The sequence below is a fragment of the Macaca mulatta genome, chromosome X (assembly GCF_049350105.2).
Source record: "Macaca mulatta isolate MMU2019108-1 chromosome X, T2T-MMU8v2.0, whole genome shotgun sequence".
NCBI classification, from domain to species: Eukaryota; Metazoa; Chordata; class Mammalia; order Primates; family Cercopithecidae; genus Macaca; species Macaca mulatta.
In genome coordinates, this window is record NC_133426.1 from 114,824,360 (window position 1) to 114,842,398 (window position 18,039).

General features: G+C 39.5%; 1 protein-coding gene across 4 annotated transcripts in view; it reads left to right on the forward strand.

The window, feature by feature from the left end:
- The window catches only part of VSIG1 (V-set and immunoglobulin domain containing 1), a 34,772-nt gene that overhangs the window by 4,181 nt on the left and 12,552 nt on the right, over positions 1-18,039 (forward strand). For 2 of the 4 annotated variants that reach the window (XM_001092052.5, XM_028842173.2), the window contains exons 2-3: positions 9,538-9,701; positions 12,911-13,018. In XM_001092052.5, the coding sequence (XP_001092052.2) occupies positions 9,538-9,701; positions 12,911-13,018 (272 nt within the window). The remainder of the gene's footprint in view (positions 1-9,537; positions 9,702-12,910; positions 13,019-18,039) is intronic. The other 2 variants (XM_015127970.3, XM_028842174.2) reach the window with 1 other exon arrangement.

Here is an 18,039-nt window from a genome sequence, read left to right on the forward strand (position 1 = left end):
TTCAATAATTCTGTTTGGGCTACTGAATTGGATGGTGCAGAGATCGAACATTTCCATCATCACAGGAAGTTCTGTTGGACAGTGCTGTAAGGGTGAGCTCAGAGGTTTTAGGTAATGTGCACTAACTGAATGATGTGACATTTTAAAAAGGTTCATCTGGAAATATATAACTTTTAGCTCTGAAGCATATCATCACTATATCATGGTTGGACAATGTCTGAAAACCATCTTTTCTTCAGAATTTAATTGGTTATGTGCTAAGAATTGGGAATCTGGGCGATAAAACGGTCTGGAGGTTTTGCTTTGCCAGTTGTTACTTATTTACATGACAATGTGTAATACCTCAAAAAATATTATCTCACTTTAAAATTTGAAATTACCATCCTAATTCTAAGGTGATATTATTAAACTTTTGCAGATTTCTAATTAGATACACATTTATATATCTTCTATATTTAAAATGTTGGAAATGTTCGAGTCAGATTTATATTTCCCAAATCCTTGATTTTCATTCACCTCTATTCTCATCTGTGCTGTAAATGGCTTCCTGCTGCACTGAGGGATGGCAGAGATTATGTCTGTCGTGTTCATTATTGTTTCCCCAGTGTTTAGCACTGTTTGTGGCACAAAATGGGTGCTCAACTGATATTTGTTGCTAGGCTCCACAGCCTCTTCCACGGCTTGACTTGTGTGAGTACTGTGTGTACTCTACCATAAAGTACTTTTTCCAAGAGTGGTCTTCAAAGGCGGTTTGTGGGGGTTTGTTTATTGTTTTGCCTTATCTGTTCATAAACTCTCACCCTTAGCCAATCTCGTAACAGATACTGGGTCCCAAACTAGAGAACAGAATTTATGGCCAAATAATATCTCTAAAATCTCTGTTTTTAGGGAATAAGTCTGGGAACTTTAAGGGCTACCAAATCCCCAGTTTTATCATTTTTATTTTGGACACTTTAAAGACATTTGGAAGTCATCATTTAAGCACAGCCAGAGATGTAGCTAACTTCCAGGATAAATGAAATGGATTCTTTGAGAGTGGGATGGAACCATCTTTCTCCAATGAAGTTTTTGTTGGAAAGATTAGCTGCTTTCTGAAAGCCAATTTCTTTTTTGGAGGAGGCATTATGGAAACCAGGAAAGCATGGGGAGGAGAATATTGGGAAGTGGGAAACTATGGAGTTAAAAAGTGCTGCATTCGTGTCTGCATTCAGGCACTTTACTTAATTTATCAGTGCATTGGTTGCCATGTAAACAGCCAGCTTCTGGCAGGAAAGCAGCTGGATCAGGTGGCCTGGCTGTGACAGAGAACACAGATATTGAATCCATGAAACCAAGAGTAATCAGTACAATGATTTTTTTCTTTTACTTTTTAAAAGTGTTTATCAGTCCTTTAAGTTCTTTTTGTCTGACTGCTGTCTTTAAGTAAGAAAAATATGAAATAAATAAGTCTTTGGGTACGCAAAATTGGGAAGATGGACAGGAATTAGTCCCTCTATGAAATTTCCTCTGAATCTCTCATAATTTCTGTATCCTCATCCCTTCACCCTCAATCCTCCACCACCCTCTGTGACCCTGCAGGCAGCTGGGGCAGCATAGAGATCGTCTCTTGAACTTGACTTTCTCTTCCAGTGCTTGCCTGCCAATCCTATGTCCCATCCTGGAGAACTTTTATAGTCTTCGACATTGCAGTGGATAGTAACCAGTTAATAAGATGAGCCAGTGACTGTATAGTGCTCCCCAAAGTGCCATCACCTAAAATAGCCCTTTGGAAAGTGCTCATATAGAACCGAGAATTTTAGTGTAGTGGCAGGCTGGATGTGGGTAGGGAGCCCTTCGGTGGTCCTCCAAATCCTATGGGAAGCTTAATTACTTCACCTTTCTGTAAGGCCAACGGTTCTCAGAATTTGTGGTCTCAGGACAATTTTACACTCTTAAAAACTGAGGGAGATTTCTGGTCTGGACATGTGGTACAGACCTGTTTTTCATTGTTCCTCCCTGCTAAGCACAAGTATAAACCCTGGAAATAATGCAAGAGACAACCAGGGGAGAACTCTGAAAGGTTGTAAGAAGAAGGCAAACTGGTTTGAGACCCAGGGAAAAACAAAAAGCAAGGGTATCCTGTTTCCCACCCAACAGAAGAAAAAAAACCTAGTCCTGGCCATTCCTGATACCCAACTGAACAACAGAGGGCAGCCCAGGTAAGCTTACTCCTCCCTTAGAGTCCCTCTGACAACATCAGGTGGGCCCAACACCACAGGTAAGGGGGGATCTTCAAAAACCCCACCAACAATAGTGGACGAAAGAAGTATTCGCCTTCTCCCTGGGCCTGAGATGCCCCACTTTCACCCAGAGATATCGAGGTGAGAAGGTAGAACAGACACGAGGCATAAAGTGATGGCAAGCGGCGCAGTCTGGGAAGGCTCTGTCTCAGTGAGTGTATGACTGTTCTCCCCTACCCATAGAGACACCAACAGTGCAGGGCACCAGTAGAAGTGTCCCACCATACCTACCCTCACTGAGAGACACCTGGAAGCCTGACCTAGGGAATCCTTTCTGCTCCTTCAGGCGATATGATCTGGGACAAATGTCAGCATCAGTGATACCCGATAAACAAGAGCAAAACAATACTGAAAATTAAACTGCTGTTAGAACAGCAGACCACAAAAGTAAGCCAACACCTGCATGTGAAGCATAAATAATGTGACTGACTGCAAAAATAAAAAATGTAAATAGGAGTTTCCTAACATAATAGGCAAAATGTTCAATCAGAAATCATCTGTCATACCAAGAATCAAGTAAATCACAACTCAACTGAGAAAAGGCAACTACTGCCAACATTAAGATGAATCGGATGTTGGAATTATCTGACAAGGATTTTAAAGTAGCCATTATAAAAATGCTTCAACAATCAATTAACATTATCTTATAATAAGTAAAAAAAAAAAAAAAAAGGAAACTTGCAGAAAAGAAAAAGAAGTTATAAAAATATAAGAAAGAAGGAAATCCTGTCATTTGCTACAGCATGAATGAACCTGGGGGACATTATGCTAAGTGAAGCAAGGCAGACACAGAAAGACAAACACCACATAATTTCACTTATATGCGAGATCTAAAAGAGTTGAACTGAGAATTAGAGTAGAATGGTTACCAGGGACTGTGGCTTGGAGGGAGTGGGAAATGGGGAGAAGTTGACCAAAGGGTACTAAGTTCCAGCTAGACAAGAGGAATAAGTTCTTAAGACCTATTGTGCAGCAAGATCACCATAGTTGATAATAATGTATTGTGCATTTCAAAACTGCTAAAAGCATAAGATTTTAGTCTACACATTGGGTACAGTGTACACTGTTTGGGTAATGGGGGCACCGAAATCTCGGAAATCACCGCTAATAAACTTATCCACGTAACCAAACACCACCTGTTCCCCAAAAACCTATCCAAAAAAAGAATAGATTTTAAATGTTCTTGCTATGAAAAAAATAAAAATAAAAATAAAAAGATAAGTAGGCCAGATATGGTGGCTCATGCCTGTAATCCTACCACTTTGGGAGGCCGAGGCAGGCGGATCACTTGAGCTCAAGAGTTCGAGAACAGCCTGGGCCACATGGTGAAACTCCATTTCTACCAAAAATATACGCGCGCGCACACACACACACACACAAATTAGCCAGGCCTGGTGGAACGCGCCTGTGGTCCTAGCTACTCGGGATGCTGAGGTGGGAGAATTGCTTAAGCCTGGGAGGCAGAGGTTGCAGTGAGCCGAGATCACACTACTGCACTCCAACCTGGGTGACAGGGTGAGACCCTGTCTGAAAACAAAACAAAAGAAAAAACAAAAAAAAGATGAATATGTGAGGTGATGAATATGTTAGTTTGATGTAATCATTGCACAGTGTATACATATTTTAAAATATCACATTGTACCCCATAAATACGTGCAATAATTATTTATTAATTAAAAATAAAAATTAAGTTAAAAACAAGAATTTAAAAAAATACATACTCTGTGATTGTCTACTATTTTTCTAAAGACCCTTATAATCTACAGGTTCATTCTCAATTTTCTTTTTTCCCCCCCTTGGACTTATTTTTTAATAAAACTGGCTTGTTTGTCCCCTCCCCCCCAAAAAATATAAATTATGGAACGGTAAAATAAAAATAACAAAAATGAAAAACTTGCTGATGGACTCAATAGAAGAGCGGAGATGACAGAAAATAGAATCCATATCTGGTGAAACTACCCTTCAGGAATTAAGGGGAAATAATTAAATTCTCAGTTGAAGGAAAACAAAAAGATTTGTTGCTAGCAGATATACTGTTAAAAAATAGCTAAAGGGATTTCTTCAAGCAGAAAGTAAATGATAAAGAGCAATCAGGAAGGATGAAAGGACAACAGAAAGAGCAGAAATGTAAGTACATAAAGTAGACTATCTTTTAACTCATGAGTTCTATAAATCATATTTGATAATTGAAACTATAACACCATTTTACACTCTAGACAATGATATTTAAAAGTGGGGAAGGTAAAGGAACCTAAATGGAAGTGAGGTTTATACCCTTCAATCAAAGTGGTAAAATATTGATATAAGTAGACTGTTATGACTCACATATGAATGTTAAATACCCAGAGAAACCACTAGGAAAATTCTACAAAGATACATATTTTAAAACACTACAAATAAGTCAAGATGGAATCATAAAAAATGCTCAAGTAACTGTCAGAAAAGCAAGAAAAGGGAAACAGAAGAATAATAACTGAAGGAACCAAACAAATAATAAAATAGCAAACAAGAATTAATATATCAATAATTACATTAAACAATTATATTTAATGTTAATACAATTACAGTTGTCCCCTTTTATCTGTGGTTTTACTTTCTGAGGTTTCAGTTACCCATGGTACAGTACAATAAGATATTTTGTGAGAAAGAGTGTGACTCTGTGAACACAATCACATAATTTTTACTCCAGTACATTGGTATAATTGTTCTATTTATTAGTAGTTATCATTGTTAATCTCTTACTGTGCCTAATTTATAAATTAAACTTTATCATAGGTTTGTGTGTATAGGAAAAAAAAATAGTATACACAGGGTTCAGTGCTATCCATGGTTTCAGGCATCCACTGGGGATCTTGGAATGTATCTCCCTGGAATAAGTGGGAACTATTCTATATGCTACTCACAAGAAACTAACATTAAATTTGATGACATAGGAAGATTGCAAGTAAAAATATAGAAAAAGGCATACCACATAAGTATTAATTTTTCAAAAATCTGGAGAAGCTTCATTAATATCTGATAAAGTAGTCTTCAGAGCAAAGAAAGTTAAAAGAGACAAAGAGAGACATTACCTAATGATAAAAGGATCAACCCAGCAGGAGGATATAATGATCTTTAATGGGTACACACCAAACAACTAAGTCTCAAAATTCATGAACAAAAACTGATCAAGCTAAAAGAAGAAAGAGACAAATTCACAATTATAGTTGGGAACTTCAATACTCCCTCTCAGAAACTGATAAATCTACTAGACAGAACATCAGTAAGTATAGGGAAGATCTGAAAAAGACAACTAATTGATCTAATTGAATATTTTTATCTAATATTGAATATTTATTGAATATTTTTATGATTTTATATTGGTTTATCCACAGTGGTTTTAAATTATATCTATTTGTATAGAACACTCCACCCAACAACAGCAGAACACACTTTTTTTTGGCACCTATAGAAAATTCACCAAGATAGATCGTGTGCTTGGCCATAAAACAAACCTAAACAAATTTAAAATAATTGAAATCATGCAGAGTATATTCTCTGACCACAATTCAATGAAACTAGAAATCAGTAGCAGAAAAGTATCTAAACACATGGAAATTAAACAACACTCTTCTAAGTAATCCATGGATCAGAGGAAATCTCAAAAGGAATTTTTTAAAAATACATAGAACTGAATGCAAATGAAAACACAACATATTGAAATATGTACCACGTAGCTAAAGCAATTCTGAGAGAGAAATTTATAACACTAAATGTTTACATTGGAAATAAAGAAAGGTCTTAAGTCAGTAATCTAAATTTCTACATCAAGGATCTAGAAAAGAAGACCAAAATAGGGCCAGGCGTGATGGCTCACGCCTGTAATCCCAGCACTTTGAGAGGCCGAGCGGGCGAGGCGGGCGGATCACGAGGTCAGGAGATGGAGACCATCCTGGCTGACATGGTGAAACACCGTCTCTACTAAAAATACAAAAAATTAGCCGGGCGTGGCGGCGGCGCCTGTAGTCCCAGCTACTTCGGAGGCTGAGGCAGGAGAATGGTGTGAACCTGGGAGGCGGAACTTGCAGTGAGCCAAGATTCTGCCACTGCACTCCAGCCTGGGCGACAGAGCAATACTCTGTCTCAAAAATAAATAAATAAATAAACAAACAAACAAACCCAAAGCAAGCAGAAGGAAGGGAATAATAAAGAGCTGAAATCAATGAACTTGAAATAGAAAAACTATAGGGAAAAATAAATTACACAAAAATTTGCTTTTTTTGAAAAAAAATCAATAAAACTGACAAACTTCTAGCAAGACCAATAAAAAGAGTTAAGATCCAAATCACTAATATCAGAAATGAAATATGGAATAACACTATAGATCCTGCAGTCATTAAAAATATGAGAGAATATTATGAACAACTATACATTCATTTATTTGACAACTTAGAAAAAATTGGCCAATTTCTCCAAAACAGCAAACTACTAGAACTCACCCAAAATGAAATAGATAATCTGAATAGCTCTATAACCATTAAAGAAATTGAATTCATAATTTTGAAAGCTCCTACAAAAGAAATCTCCAGGCCTAGATAGCTTCAGCAAACAATTCTAGCAAACACTTAAAGAATAATTAAGATCAGTTTTACACATTCTCTTCCAAAACATAGAAGAGGAGGAAACACTTCCAGCTCATTTTATGAGGCCAGTATTATCCTGATACCAAAACCAGACAAAAATAGTACAAAAATAGAAAACTACAGGCCGATATCTCTCTCATGAACCTTGACACAAAAATCCTTAGCAAAACACTAGCAAATTGAATCCAACAATGTATGAAAAGAATTATACACCATGACCAAATGGGATTTATTTCAGGTTTGTAAGGCTGGCTCAACATTCAAAAAGCATTCAGTGTAATCCACCATATCAACAGGCTAAAGAAAAAAAAATATGATCATATCAACTGATGCAGATAAAGCATTTGACAAAATCCAATACCCATTCATCATTAAAACTCAGCAAGTTAGGAATAGAGGGTGTATTTGTTTCCCGGAGCTGCTGTAACAAATTGCCACAAACGGGGTGGCTTAAGGCAAGAGAAATGAATTCTTTCACAGTTCTGGAGGCCAAATGTTTTAAATCAAACTGTTGGTTTCTTCTGAGGTCTCTGAAGGAGAATCTGTGCCATAAGTCTTGCCTAGATGGCTGCTGGCAATTCTCGGTATTCTTTGGCTTGTAGATGCATCATTCCAATCTCTGCTTCTGTCTTCACTGAGCCTTTCCCTTTGTGTGTCTCTGTGTTAAGACTCCCTCTCCATTTTCTTATAAGGACAACAGTCGTTGAATTTAGGGTCCGCTCTAAATCAATGATGATCTCATCTCAAGATCCTTAATTACATCTGCAAAAACCCTATTGCTAAATAAGGTCACATTCACAGATATTGGAGGTTAGAAATTGAACTTACCTGTTTGGGGGACACAATTTAACCCCCTACAGAGGAGAATTGCCTCAACTTGATAAAAACACCTACAAGTAACCTGCAGTCAACATTATACTTAATGGTGAAAGACTGAACGCTTTTGCCCTATGATTGGAAACAATGCAAGAATGTCCACTCTCATCTCTCTTATTCGACATAGTACTGGAAGTTGTAGCCACTGCAGTTAGGCAACAAAAATAAATAAAAGGCCTACAAATTGGAAATGAAGAAATAAAACTCTCTATCCCCAAAAGACTTGCATCTAGATTATATAGAGAATTCTCAAAACTCAATAATTAAAAAACTAAACAATCCAATTAGAAAATGATCAAAGGATATAAACAAATATTTTGCTGAAGATGTACAAATGGCAAATAATCCCATTAAAAGATAATTAGCATCATTATCTATTTGAGAAATGCAAATTAAAACCACAATGATTATATTACTTCATACCTGCCAGAATAGCTAAAGTAGAAAACTGTGACAACACCAAATGCTGGTAAGAATGCAGGACAACTGAATCCTTTTTTTTTTTTTTTTTTGGAGGGGGGTATATATAAAGGTACAGTCATTATGGAAAACAGCCTGGCTGGTTTTTTTTAATAAAATTAAATGTGCAACTGACATATGATCTAGCAATTGCACTCTTGGGCATTTGTGCCAGGGAAAGAAAAATTTATGTTCATGTGAAATCTGTACCTGAGTGTTCACTGGAATTTTATCCAATCCCCAAAAACTGGAAACAGCCCAGATGTCCTTAAATGGATGAATGGTTAAACAAACTGTATTACATATATGCCATCAGGTACTACAAATCAATAAAAAACACAAACTAGTGATACACACAACAACTTGGGTGAAATTTTAGATAATTATGCTGAGTAAAAACAGTCATCAATTCCAAAATGTTACCATGATTCCTTGTATATAACATTTATGAAATGACAGAATTTTAGAAATGAAAGATTAGTGGTTGTTCATGGTTAGGACAGGAATGAGGTGCAGGATGGAGGTGAGTGTGATTATAAAAATGTCAACATGAGAGGTCTTTGTGGTGATGGAACTGTTCAGTATCTTGACTGTGGTGGTGAATACACAAATCTACACATGGTAAAATATAGAATTAAATGTGCATGTGCACACACACAGCAGTACATATAAAACTGGAGAAATATGAATAAGGTTGATAGGTTTTATCAATGTCAGTATCCTGGTTGTGATAGTATACCATCATCTTACAAAATGTTACCATTGCTGGGAACTGGGTAAAGTAAACATAAGATCTGTCTTATTTCCTAGAACTGCACGTGAATCTACAAATATATAAATAAAAATTTCAATTAAAAATTATTGAGGACCCAAAAAAGAAACTGACATGTTTTGCCTGAGATTTACCCGATTTTAAAACTATAAGTCCCACATTCAAGGAATTCCCTTGGTACTGGGAAAACTGGGTCAGTTGTTCTCTATACTCCCAGACAGTTTTGGGTCCCTGGACAAGACTTTAAGAACCTGTGTAAGGCTGCCCTTAATACAGAAGAAATTCTCAGTTCGGTGTTATTACCTCACCATCATCTAGAATTTGAGTATCTTCATATGATAATTTGTTAGAAACTCCCCTCCCCCTACCCCAGTGAGACCCAAGAAAGCTCAGCTTTCTTGTATGATTTATTCTGCCTTCTCCCCCTCACCTTGGATTCTTCAAATAAGATGTCTTTGTAAGTGTTCTGTGATGAAACAGTGTTATCAGAATGTGAGTATGTACTATTTTTTTATGATTATCTTTTCAGGTCAGGTTAGTGTGGTGCAAGTGACCATCCCAGACAGTTTCGTGAACGTGACTGTTGGATCTAATGTCACTCTCGTCTGCATCTATACCACCACTGTGGCCTCCCGAGACCAGCTTTCCATCCAGTGGTCTTTCTTCCATAAGAAGGAGATGGAGCCAGTTTCTGTAAGGACACATTTTCCTAAACTCTTCCCCTTTTGTAGTTCTGACTGAAAACTGTGGGGGTAGAAAAAACGTGAAATGTGAAAGAATGGCATGCCAGTGACAGTAGTGGCAGGAATCTCAGATACAAAAGTTTGAAGACAGCTGTATAGAGAAGATCATCATCTAAGTGACTTAACTCTTGTCCTCTTTTCATATTTAGTTATAACCCATTATCTCAGGTCTGTGTAGGCCCACATCAAGTGGATCATGTATTTTAAAGACAGAAATGGTTCTTCTCATAGGTGAAATGAACAGTAATTCTGAAAGGGCTCCCCCTCCGCCTTTATCTCCCTATTATTTCCAGAAGAAATTAGTTCAAATCCAAGTCCTGATTGATCTACAGATCTCTGCCAAATTTAATAGCTAGCATCTGACTGTCAAGTGAACTAGCTCACTGTGCTAGACTGAGGCCTGACAGAACGAGACTCCCCAGATGGGTGAAGAAGGGCCATAGTAGTGATGAACCCTGTGTAGTTCGCGTAAGGATAGAGGACAGGGGATGGAGTGGGTAGGCATAGGGTCTGGGGGAAGAGGTTGCCAGAAAAGGGTGGGTTGAAAGTCAGGGGAAGAGAATAATTTCACATGCAAGCTGCCTATTCCCAGGTTTCCTTCATCAGGCCTTGAGGGAAATTCCTTCTTTAGCCCAAGGATTCAAATTGTATACTCAAAGGTGTGTGTGTGTGTGTGTGTGTGTGTGTGTGCCTGTGTGCTCACGCACATGTTTATGTGAGCACATATGCCATGCATGCCTACACATATCTCTTGATGGAAAAGGTCTGTAGCTTTCTTCAGGTTCTCAAAAGGTTGCATGACCCAAAGCAGAATTTAGAGAAGAGACAAGTCAGTGTGGTTTGGAGTAGTTGGATGCAGCTGAATTGGGCCTTGAAGGAAAGGAAAGGTTTTGATTAGTAGAAAGATAGAGGGAAAGCAAGTTGAGGAGGCTGGGGGAGGCCTAGGGACAGGGGTGGAGAAGAAGGAAGGCATTAGTTTAGAGGAGCTACATGTTGGCCAGTGTCACTTCAGCCATCACTAGTCCTTCGGAGGTGCTGAGTCCTCTGTTTACAAATCCTGAGCATTTGTTTAGCAGGAAACGCTGTACAGGGGGAGATTCCATCAATGCCACTCTCTAGTCCAAGTTAAACAATTTTGCTCAATACTGGTTACCTTGGACAAGTATCTGAATCACTCTGTACCTCTCTTTAAAATATGGTAGATCAGCAATACCCATGGGAAATCAACTGGCATAATGCATGTGAAAAATATAAAGCCCTATAAGTTTTATCCGTTGTAAACACTATTATGATTATCATCATCCACAGCAGCACCACCACCACCAGTGCTTCTACCAGTTTGCATCACCCAAAATGTCCAGACCCAAGGCCTTGTATGTAGGAGTCAACTAAGAAATTATTGCCTTCTTTTGCAGGATGCTCTGTTAGATTGTAGATGACAATAATCACATGACCTTTCTTCCTTTTTAAAGTTCGATTTCCGGAATAGTCTTTTCAACACATTCTTTATCTGTAGGCTTGAAATCTTTCTCATTTTGCCAGGTGGGGCTGGATTTAGAGAGACCTCGCCAATGTATTTTTAAATATTTTCTGCTTGATACTCAAATCAAGATGTTCTAAACTGCCTGAAGGCTGGGCAAGGCCAGTCTCAGTTCAAAAACCACAGATTTTTATTTATGCCTCCTCTGACATTGGGATTTACAAGGCCACTTCTTGGTTGAACTGTGTGTCTAGTGAGGAACTGGGAGGGAGCTGCAGAGCCGAAGGATCTTGTGACCAGCAATGAGCTTTTTCTATACCAGGAAATGCAAGGGAAGAAGATATGGTGATTGAATTGAGTGTGGCCTGAGCCCAGAACATCTCTTGAAGCACTTAAAAAAAATCTGTTCACAAATAAATATTTATTGAGTAGCTTATTTACTTGCCATTTGCTTCATTCTCCAAAATGTCAGTTACAGGTGGGGCAAGTAATTTAAGATATATACTCTTTTGCAATGTCCACATTAAAGGAGGGCATCTGCACTGAGCTGCTGGATCAGGCAAAACCTGCTCTCTGATCGTAAAGCTGCATGATACCTGTGTTACGCCTGGGCCTTAGCCGCATAGAAGACAAGCTTTTGTGTTTTTATTGCTCCCACAGCTTGGGAGCAATAAAAACCATCCCCCAAAGGCAAATTTTATCTTCCTTCTATTTTCCTGTCTTGCTTTAGCTTATGCTAGCCAGATCCCCATTACAACCATATTTAGCTCTCTACTTCTAGAGAACTGGAGTCCTTCCCGTCCCCCCACATCCTGCTGGCATGGGCTTCTCACTGCTTTACCAGATGAGTAGTTTTGAAGTCCTAGTGGAAACCTCCTGATGAATGTCAGTTGTTCTTGCTCCGCCATTTATTTATTGACTGGGTGATCAAACGACTGGTAGACACGTCGTTTGACCTTTCAGTTGTTCAGTTCCCAATCTTTAAAATGGGGCTACTTACCTATCTCATAGGTTTAATATGAAGATTAAATGAGATGATGCTTGTGAAGCACTAGGAAGCCTTCTACCCAGTAAGCATTCAGTGCATGCGAGCTTTTAAAATTGGCATCATCACTTACAAAACGGCGATTTTGCAAAATCCCTGTTTCCTCCATACCCCTGGTGATCTGGAGGGACTGAGTCATGGGCACTAGGGAGCCTAGCTCAAGAAGATACACTTGAACAGGGAAAGAGCTCTTCAGGGCCATCCTAGCCCAAGATCAGCTTCGAGTTCCACTGTTTACCAGGTCACTGTGGCTAAAGGGAGGGCCCAGGCCCTTTCTCTGCCTGCTTCTTATCCCTGAACTGACAGCCTGTTCAACCAAGAGGTTGCAGACATCCTGTGTTGAGGTGGTATTTTTCAAAATGGGAATTGGTCTCCATTTCAAGACTGTTTCCTCTTTGAAAACATTCACAATTCTGTGGAGCATGTTGTATGTTAATCTAGGGATTGCTGGTGGAACATTTATGGGAGGATAAAAAGACTGCTGCACTATTAGACAATTCTGTGATTTATGGGACTAAGATGTTGCCAGACATCAGTGGTCACACTGAGAGATTCAGTTCAACTCCTGGGTTGATGTGGCAGTATACTGTATAGCATTCAGCTCTCAGATCCACCCATTTCTGCTCAAACACAGCACAGCTCGTGCCTCAGTACTGAGGGTATGGAGGAAAAGGCAGTCAGTCAGTGTCTAAAAATGACGCATGCAAGAGACGCTCGGGGAAGATGTAGCTGGACCTCTCAGGTAAGAACACTTATTGGTGTACTACTGGACTTCTTCATTGTTTGGAGACTCCAGGGCACTGACACCAGCTTTAGGAATGGGATGGAAGGGTCTGACTTTGGTAACAATCAAGATCAGCACAAACCCCTGACAAAACTGGGACAGTCTTGAGTTTACCTTCTCGCATCCATGTCTGGAGTTCTTCTGCCTCTTCCTAAAGGCTCAGGACCCTATTACTGCCCTGATCAGGGCAGTGGCCTGCTCTTTCCGTAGTCCCATCTTCCCTCTCCTGAAATCATTGTGTTAGATTAGCAATTGACTCTGAGGCCTGGTATTCCTCAATACCCAGGGGCTGATGTTATTTCTTACTGACTATCCCCTGTGGCAAATAGAGACTGAAGTATCCCACAGGTCTTCCCACTAAGAAGGCCAGGATATTCATTAACATGGTCCTTCTCTCAGAGAAACATTCCTCTCAGAAAATAAGAACAGCTTTAGATAGTCAATCCCTCAGCAGGGAATCTCAGCTGAAAACTCTAGGCCAGGTATGGGCAGGCTAACATGGAAATTTGGGGTGGTCTGTTGCCTTTCTGGTCATGCAGATGGCCTCATCTTCCATGCAGCCTGTTAATGCTAACACTGCATACAGAGACCTTACCTGTCCATGAACAGAGCATGCATTGACTCTACTTAGCATGAATCTCTCAGACAATACTTATTCTTCAAGAATGTTCACAGTGAAAAATACCCTTTGCCAGTCTCATAAACAACTTGGACAACTTCTTTCCCAGGACCTAGTGTTCTTATGTTCTCTGGCTTCTCAGATTTTACAACCTGAAATACATACGACAGAGCCACACAACAAAGAATTGTCTGCCCAAAATGCCAGTGTCACCCCTACTGAGAAATACTGCAAGTTCTTCCTTGCCCCACCATCAAATTTATGTATTATGTCCCATTCACTTTTTGCTAAATCTGATAAATTAATCTCATGGTAAGGTGTTAGGGACTAGTGATAGCTTATTTTGTTCTCTTCTAAAGAATGCGTTGAATCAGGGACCTTCCATGCCTTCTTCCAAAAGGAGCAACTCAAATGGTAGATACCCAGGCAAATGGCAGGTTGGTAAGAGAGTTGGTTCGGAAGCAAGAGAGTCTTTCTTTGGTATCCTATTTCTTCCACATGCCATCCCTGCCTCCAATATAGTCCGAATACAATTCTGAGCTTGTGACCATTGCCACCTTATACCTGCACACCCCTTCCCTACCCCATGGCTAGCCCCTCTATCAGCAGTACAAGAAAGCAAGAAGCTGGAAAGGAAAGAATGTGTGGTTTGCTGTGGACGTCCATGTCCTCCACATTCGCAGAAGGAATCTGCAAAAGCAGCTCTGGAAGCTAACTCCAACTCAGATTGAAACAGAAAGCAAACTGAATTCTTTCAACCCTTCTCGTTTATGCTCCATGCTTCTAGTTAGAGAGCAGTGTCACTAAGCTGAGGAAAAAGTCTTTTAGGACAAATCTGGTTCCCAGCTGCACGGCCTTGTGTGACTAGGAACTTGGCACAGTAGGAAGGGAAAGGTTGCTCTGCAAGGAACTGAGGGGCCTACAATTGCAGCTGGCAAATGTTGAGGGCATCATGTGGTGAACATACTCAGCATGGGAAGCACCATGCCAATAAATAGCAGCAATTGGCAGGAGAAAGTTTGGGCTGGAGCGGGGAATGGAATGGCCCCGAAGAGGGAAGGTTGCCCAGGAATCATCTTTCTCACCTTAAGAAGGACTATGAGTGCCGTCTTAATATATTCAGTGGGAATCAGGTGGTCTGAATTCCAGGTCTGACTGTAAATTGTGTGACCTTGGGAAAATTGCTCCCTCTATTGAGGCCTCGTTGTCCTTTTTTGTATTAGGAAAGGATGAATTCGAGTTCACTAACCGCAGGCCTCTGGGTCAGATTTGGCCAGTGGATGTATTTCAGTCAGCCTGCCCAGTACTTTGTTTGTTTGTTTCAACAGTTTGAATGCCTTGTTTACGTTGACTTTTCAGTTCCTTGCAGTCCCCATATCTGTTATGATCTTACCACTACTTACCAGCCCCTCCCAGCCATTTCCCATATTTCCGATATCCATCAGGCTCCTGAAGGCCCCTTAACCTTAGAAACCGCAAATCAAACTATCTCACAAGGGTCTTATAATTACTGTGCAATTATGACTCCACCCATCAGCCTCTAGCATCACCCAGGGGGCAGGCAGAGAGGACCTTGGGAGAAAGCAGGGCAGTCTACCATGAACCCAAGCACAAAGTGCAAGTGGGGAAAAAATTAACAAGCACCCTTTAAGGGAACACTGGGATGGATTTCCTTAAAAAATCACCTCCTCCTCACCCCCACCCAAAGATGTGGCCCGTTGAAGATCCGGGGCTTTTTCTGGACCTCCGTTGCTTTGATGTCCAAATTGATAATATTCTTTCTTTGAAAAGTATACAAGCCACACAGGATCATGGGCCGGGCTTTGGCCACTGTTCAGCTTTGATTTTTAAAAGAGTTCTTCTTTTATGGAAAATGGAATCAAGTTGTAGTCCTTCCTATATGATTAGATAAGCAGTTTCAGGAAAACACTTCTTTCTTTTTTTCTTTACAAGGACAGTGTGACTGTGTGGACTTCCCCCTAACAGAAAGCCCCTCCATGTATGTGTCTGGCTGCTGCTGTCTACCCCCAGGTACTTTACTTCTCACACAGAACTGTGAAGCCAAAGCCTTGGCTCTTTTAGGTCTCCACTGTTAGCCCTCACTACCCTTATTTCTGTCTCTAATACCTTTTAGTGTCAATTGTGAGAGGGCGAAATGTATTAGACTACAGCATGAGGAGCTAGCATATAAAAGGTAGTAAAGGTCTTTTTCATAGGTAAGGTTTCAGGGCCTCATTGCTTTCATACTCATTTCACCTTGACTCATGCCCAACTGTGGGACTTTTACAGTGGGCATGGACACATGGATACAGTGAACACTTTTACTTCTTTTCATATCCTAATTCTGGCCTAAAACACACTATTTTGGCCTCGTGATCTCTACAGAAATAAGGTCCTTTTCACCTGGATCCTCTGGGACTTGCTGTGGGCCTCAGGCAGGACTGATGTTCTATCTCATTGTGATGTCATCAAGCATCAGTATAAAACAGGGCTGATGTTTTACACTGTCCACAGTCTCCTTAGGAGGAGGGGAAGTGGCCAGATGTTGAGGCTGTAAAGGGCACTCTTGATGGACAGCAGGCTGAACTCCAGGTAAGAAACAACAAGACCTCAAATTGCCAATTAGAAAGTAAATAAGCCCCATGCTGCCTAGTGAAAGTGAAAGCCTGATAGCATGGGTGTCAACTCAAATGAAAGTAATCCTCTGATGTGTTGAACCTCCTCCTGTTCCACTTGAATACCTTGAGTTAATCCTGGCTTTCTCGTTTGGAAGTCAAACAAGACCATTCTGGGGCAAGAGTTTGTGATTTCAGTACGTGTGAATGAATGAATTATAAATGGCTGCATTTATAATGCAGGCAAGAAAGCATGTTGATGTTAGAAAAAATGGGAGAGAAACAAATAGTTTTCTCTTTAAATGTACTCTTTTCCTGGGATTTTTCCCTCAAAATCCAGCTTTCTGCCTTAGTTTCGAAACATATTGACTTTCTGCTTAAAGGAGAATACATTTGAATTCATCTAGACAATATCTTTTAGTTTTCTAATTGCTTTCCCTCTTTTATTGGCCTATTAAGGTAAAGCCCACAGTACAAGGAATTGGGAAAATTGGATCCCAGATCTGTCTCAATTGTCAATTTTGTGTCTTTTATTTTTTAACCTTTCTGGGCTTTGGTTTCTTCTGTAAAGTGAGGGAAGTGAATTAAATGAATTGTAAGGCCTTCCAGTAGATTTTATGAAAATATTAGTCTCACCAGACTAAGACAATACAATTTATTGAACAATAACAATCACTTGAATAACATACATTTACGTGAAACTAACAAAATATGTACATAGAAGGTGTGTATTATGAAGGGACCTCAGGAATTACCTAATCCGGTGATTACCAAGCTTCAGTCATTCATGTACCATCTACATGATTTTTGTCATATTTATGTATCACCAGCACTATTTATTATTTAATGTTATTCTCCGTATTGACTTGTTTTCTTAAAATCTTTTTAAAATCTACCTTAATCTATCCTATGCAACAATATTCAGGAAGTCTTAGATTTAATGTGCTAGATATTTATCTTTCTAATACACATTCAAATTTGTAAGTTTTCATTTATATACTAACTAAAATCAACTTAACTGCCTATACTTGGTAAATACATATCATACATAAAACATTACTCTCTTTTCTCATTCAGATGTGGGAAGTAGAGGTTGGAGAGATTAAATAACTTTGTTTCTTATCTAAAAGCAGGTTGCCATGGAGGCATGACTAGAGGCCACCTCCCCTAACTATGTCACAGTGAGAGGCAGAGCTGTGACTAACTCAGGTCACCTGACCCCTAGACCAGGACCCTTTCCACCACATCATGCTGCTCCCACAGTTGCCATTATGATCTAAGTATCTATGCTCTTTAATAGAGATGTAACTAGAATCCAGATCTTAAGTTTAATAAGTTGTAATAATAATAAATGAGCCCTTGTGGCTTTAGATGGGTCATTTAGTCTCTCTGGGTCTGAGATGCCTTATTTGTTTAAATGACAGAATTCCAGTTCTGCCTTCTGCCACATGGAGAGAAAGATGGTAGCTATCACTGGCTGAGCACTTCCAAGGTCCTTTACTAGATTTCTTAGTTTCATCTTCACAACACCACTATAAAGGGATGGGAGCAGATGATTTCTAAGATGCTTTTCTGCTTTGCTTCTAATAAGCAAAACAAACCCAAATTTGTCTATCCAAAAGAGTAGATGTGTCTAAAAGGAGCATGAACATTTGAACATTTAAGGAAACCAGATAGTCTCACTGGGTAAGGTAAATTCAAATTTTAAGAAGTTTACAAAATGGTTAAAAAAATGATAGTTTTGG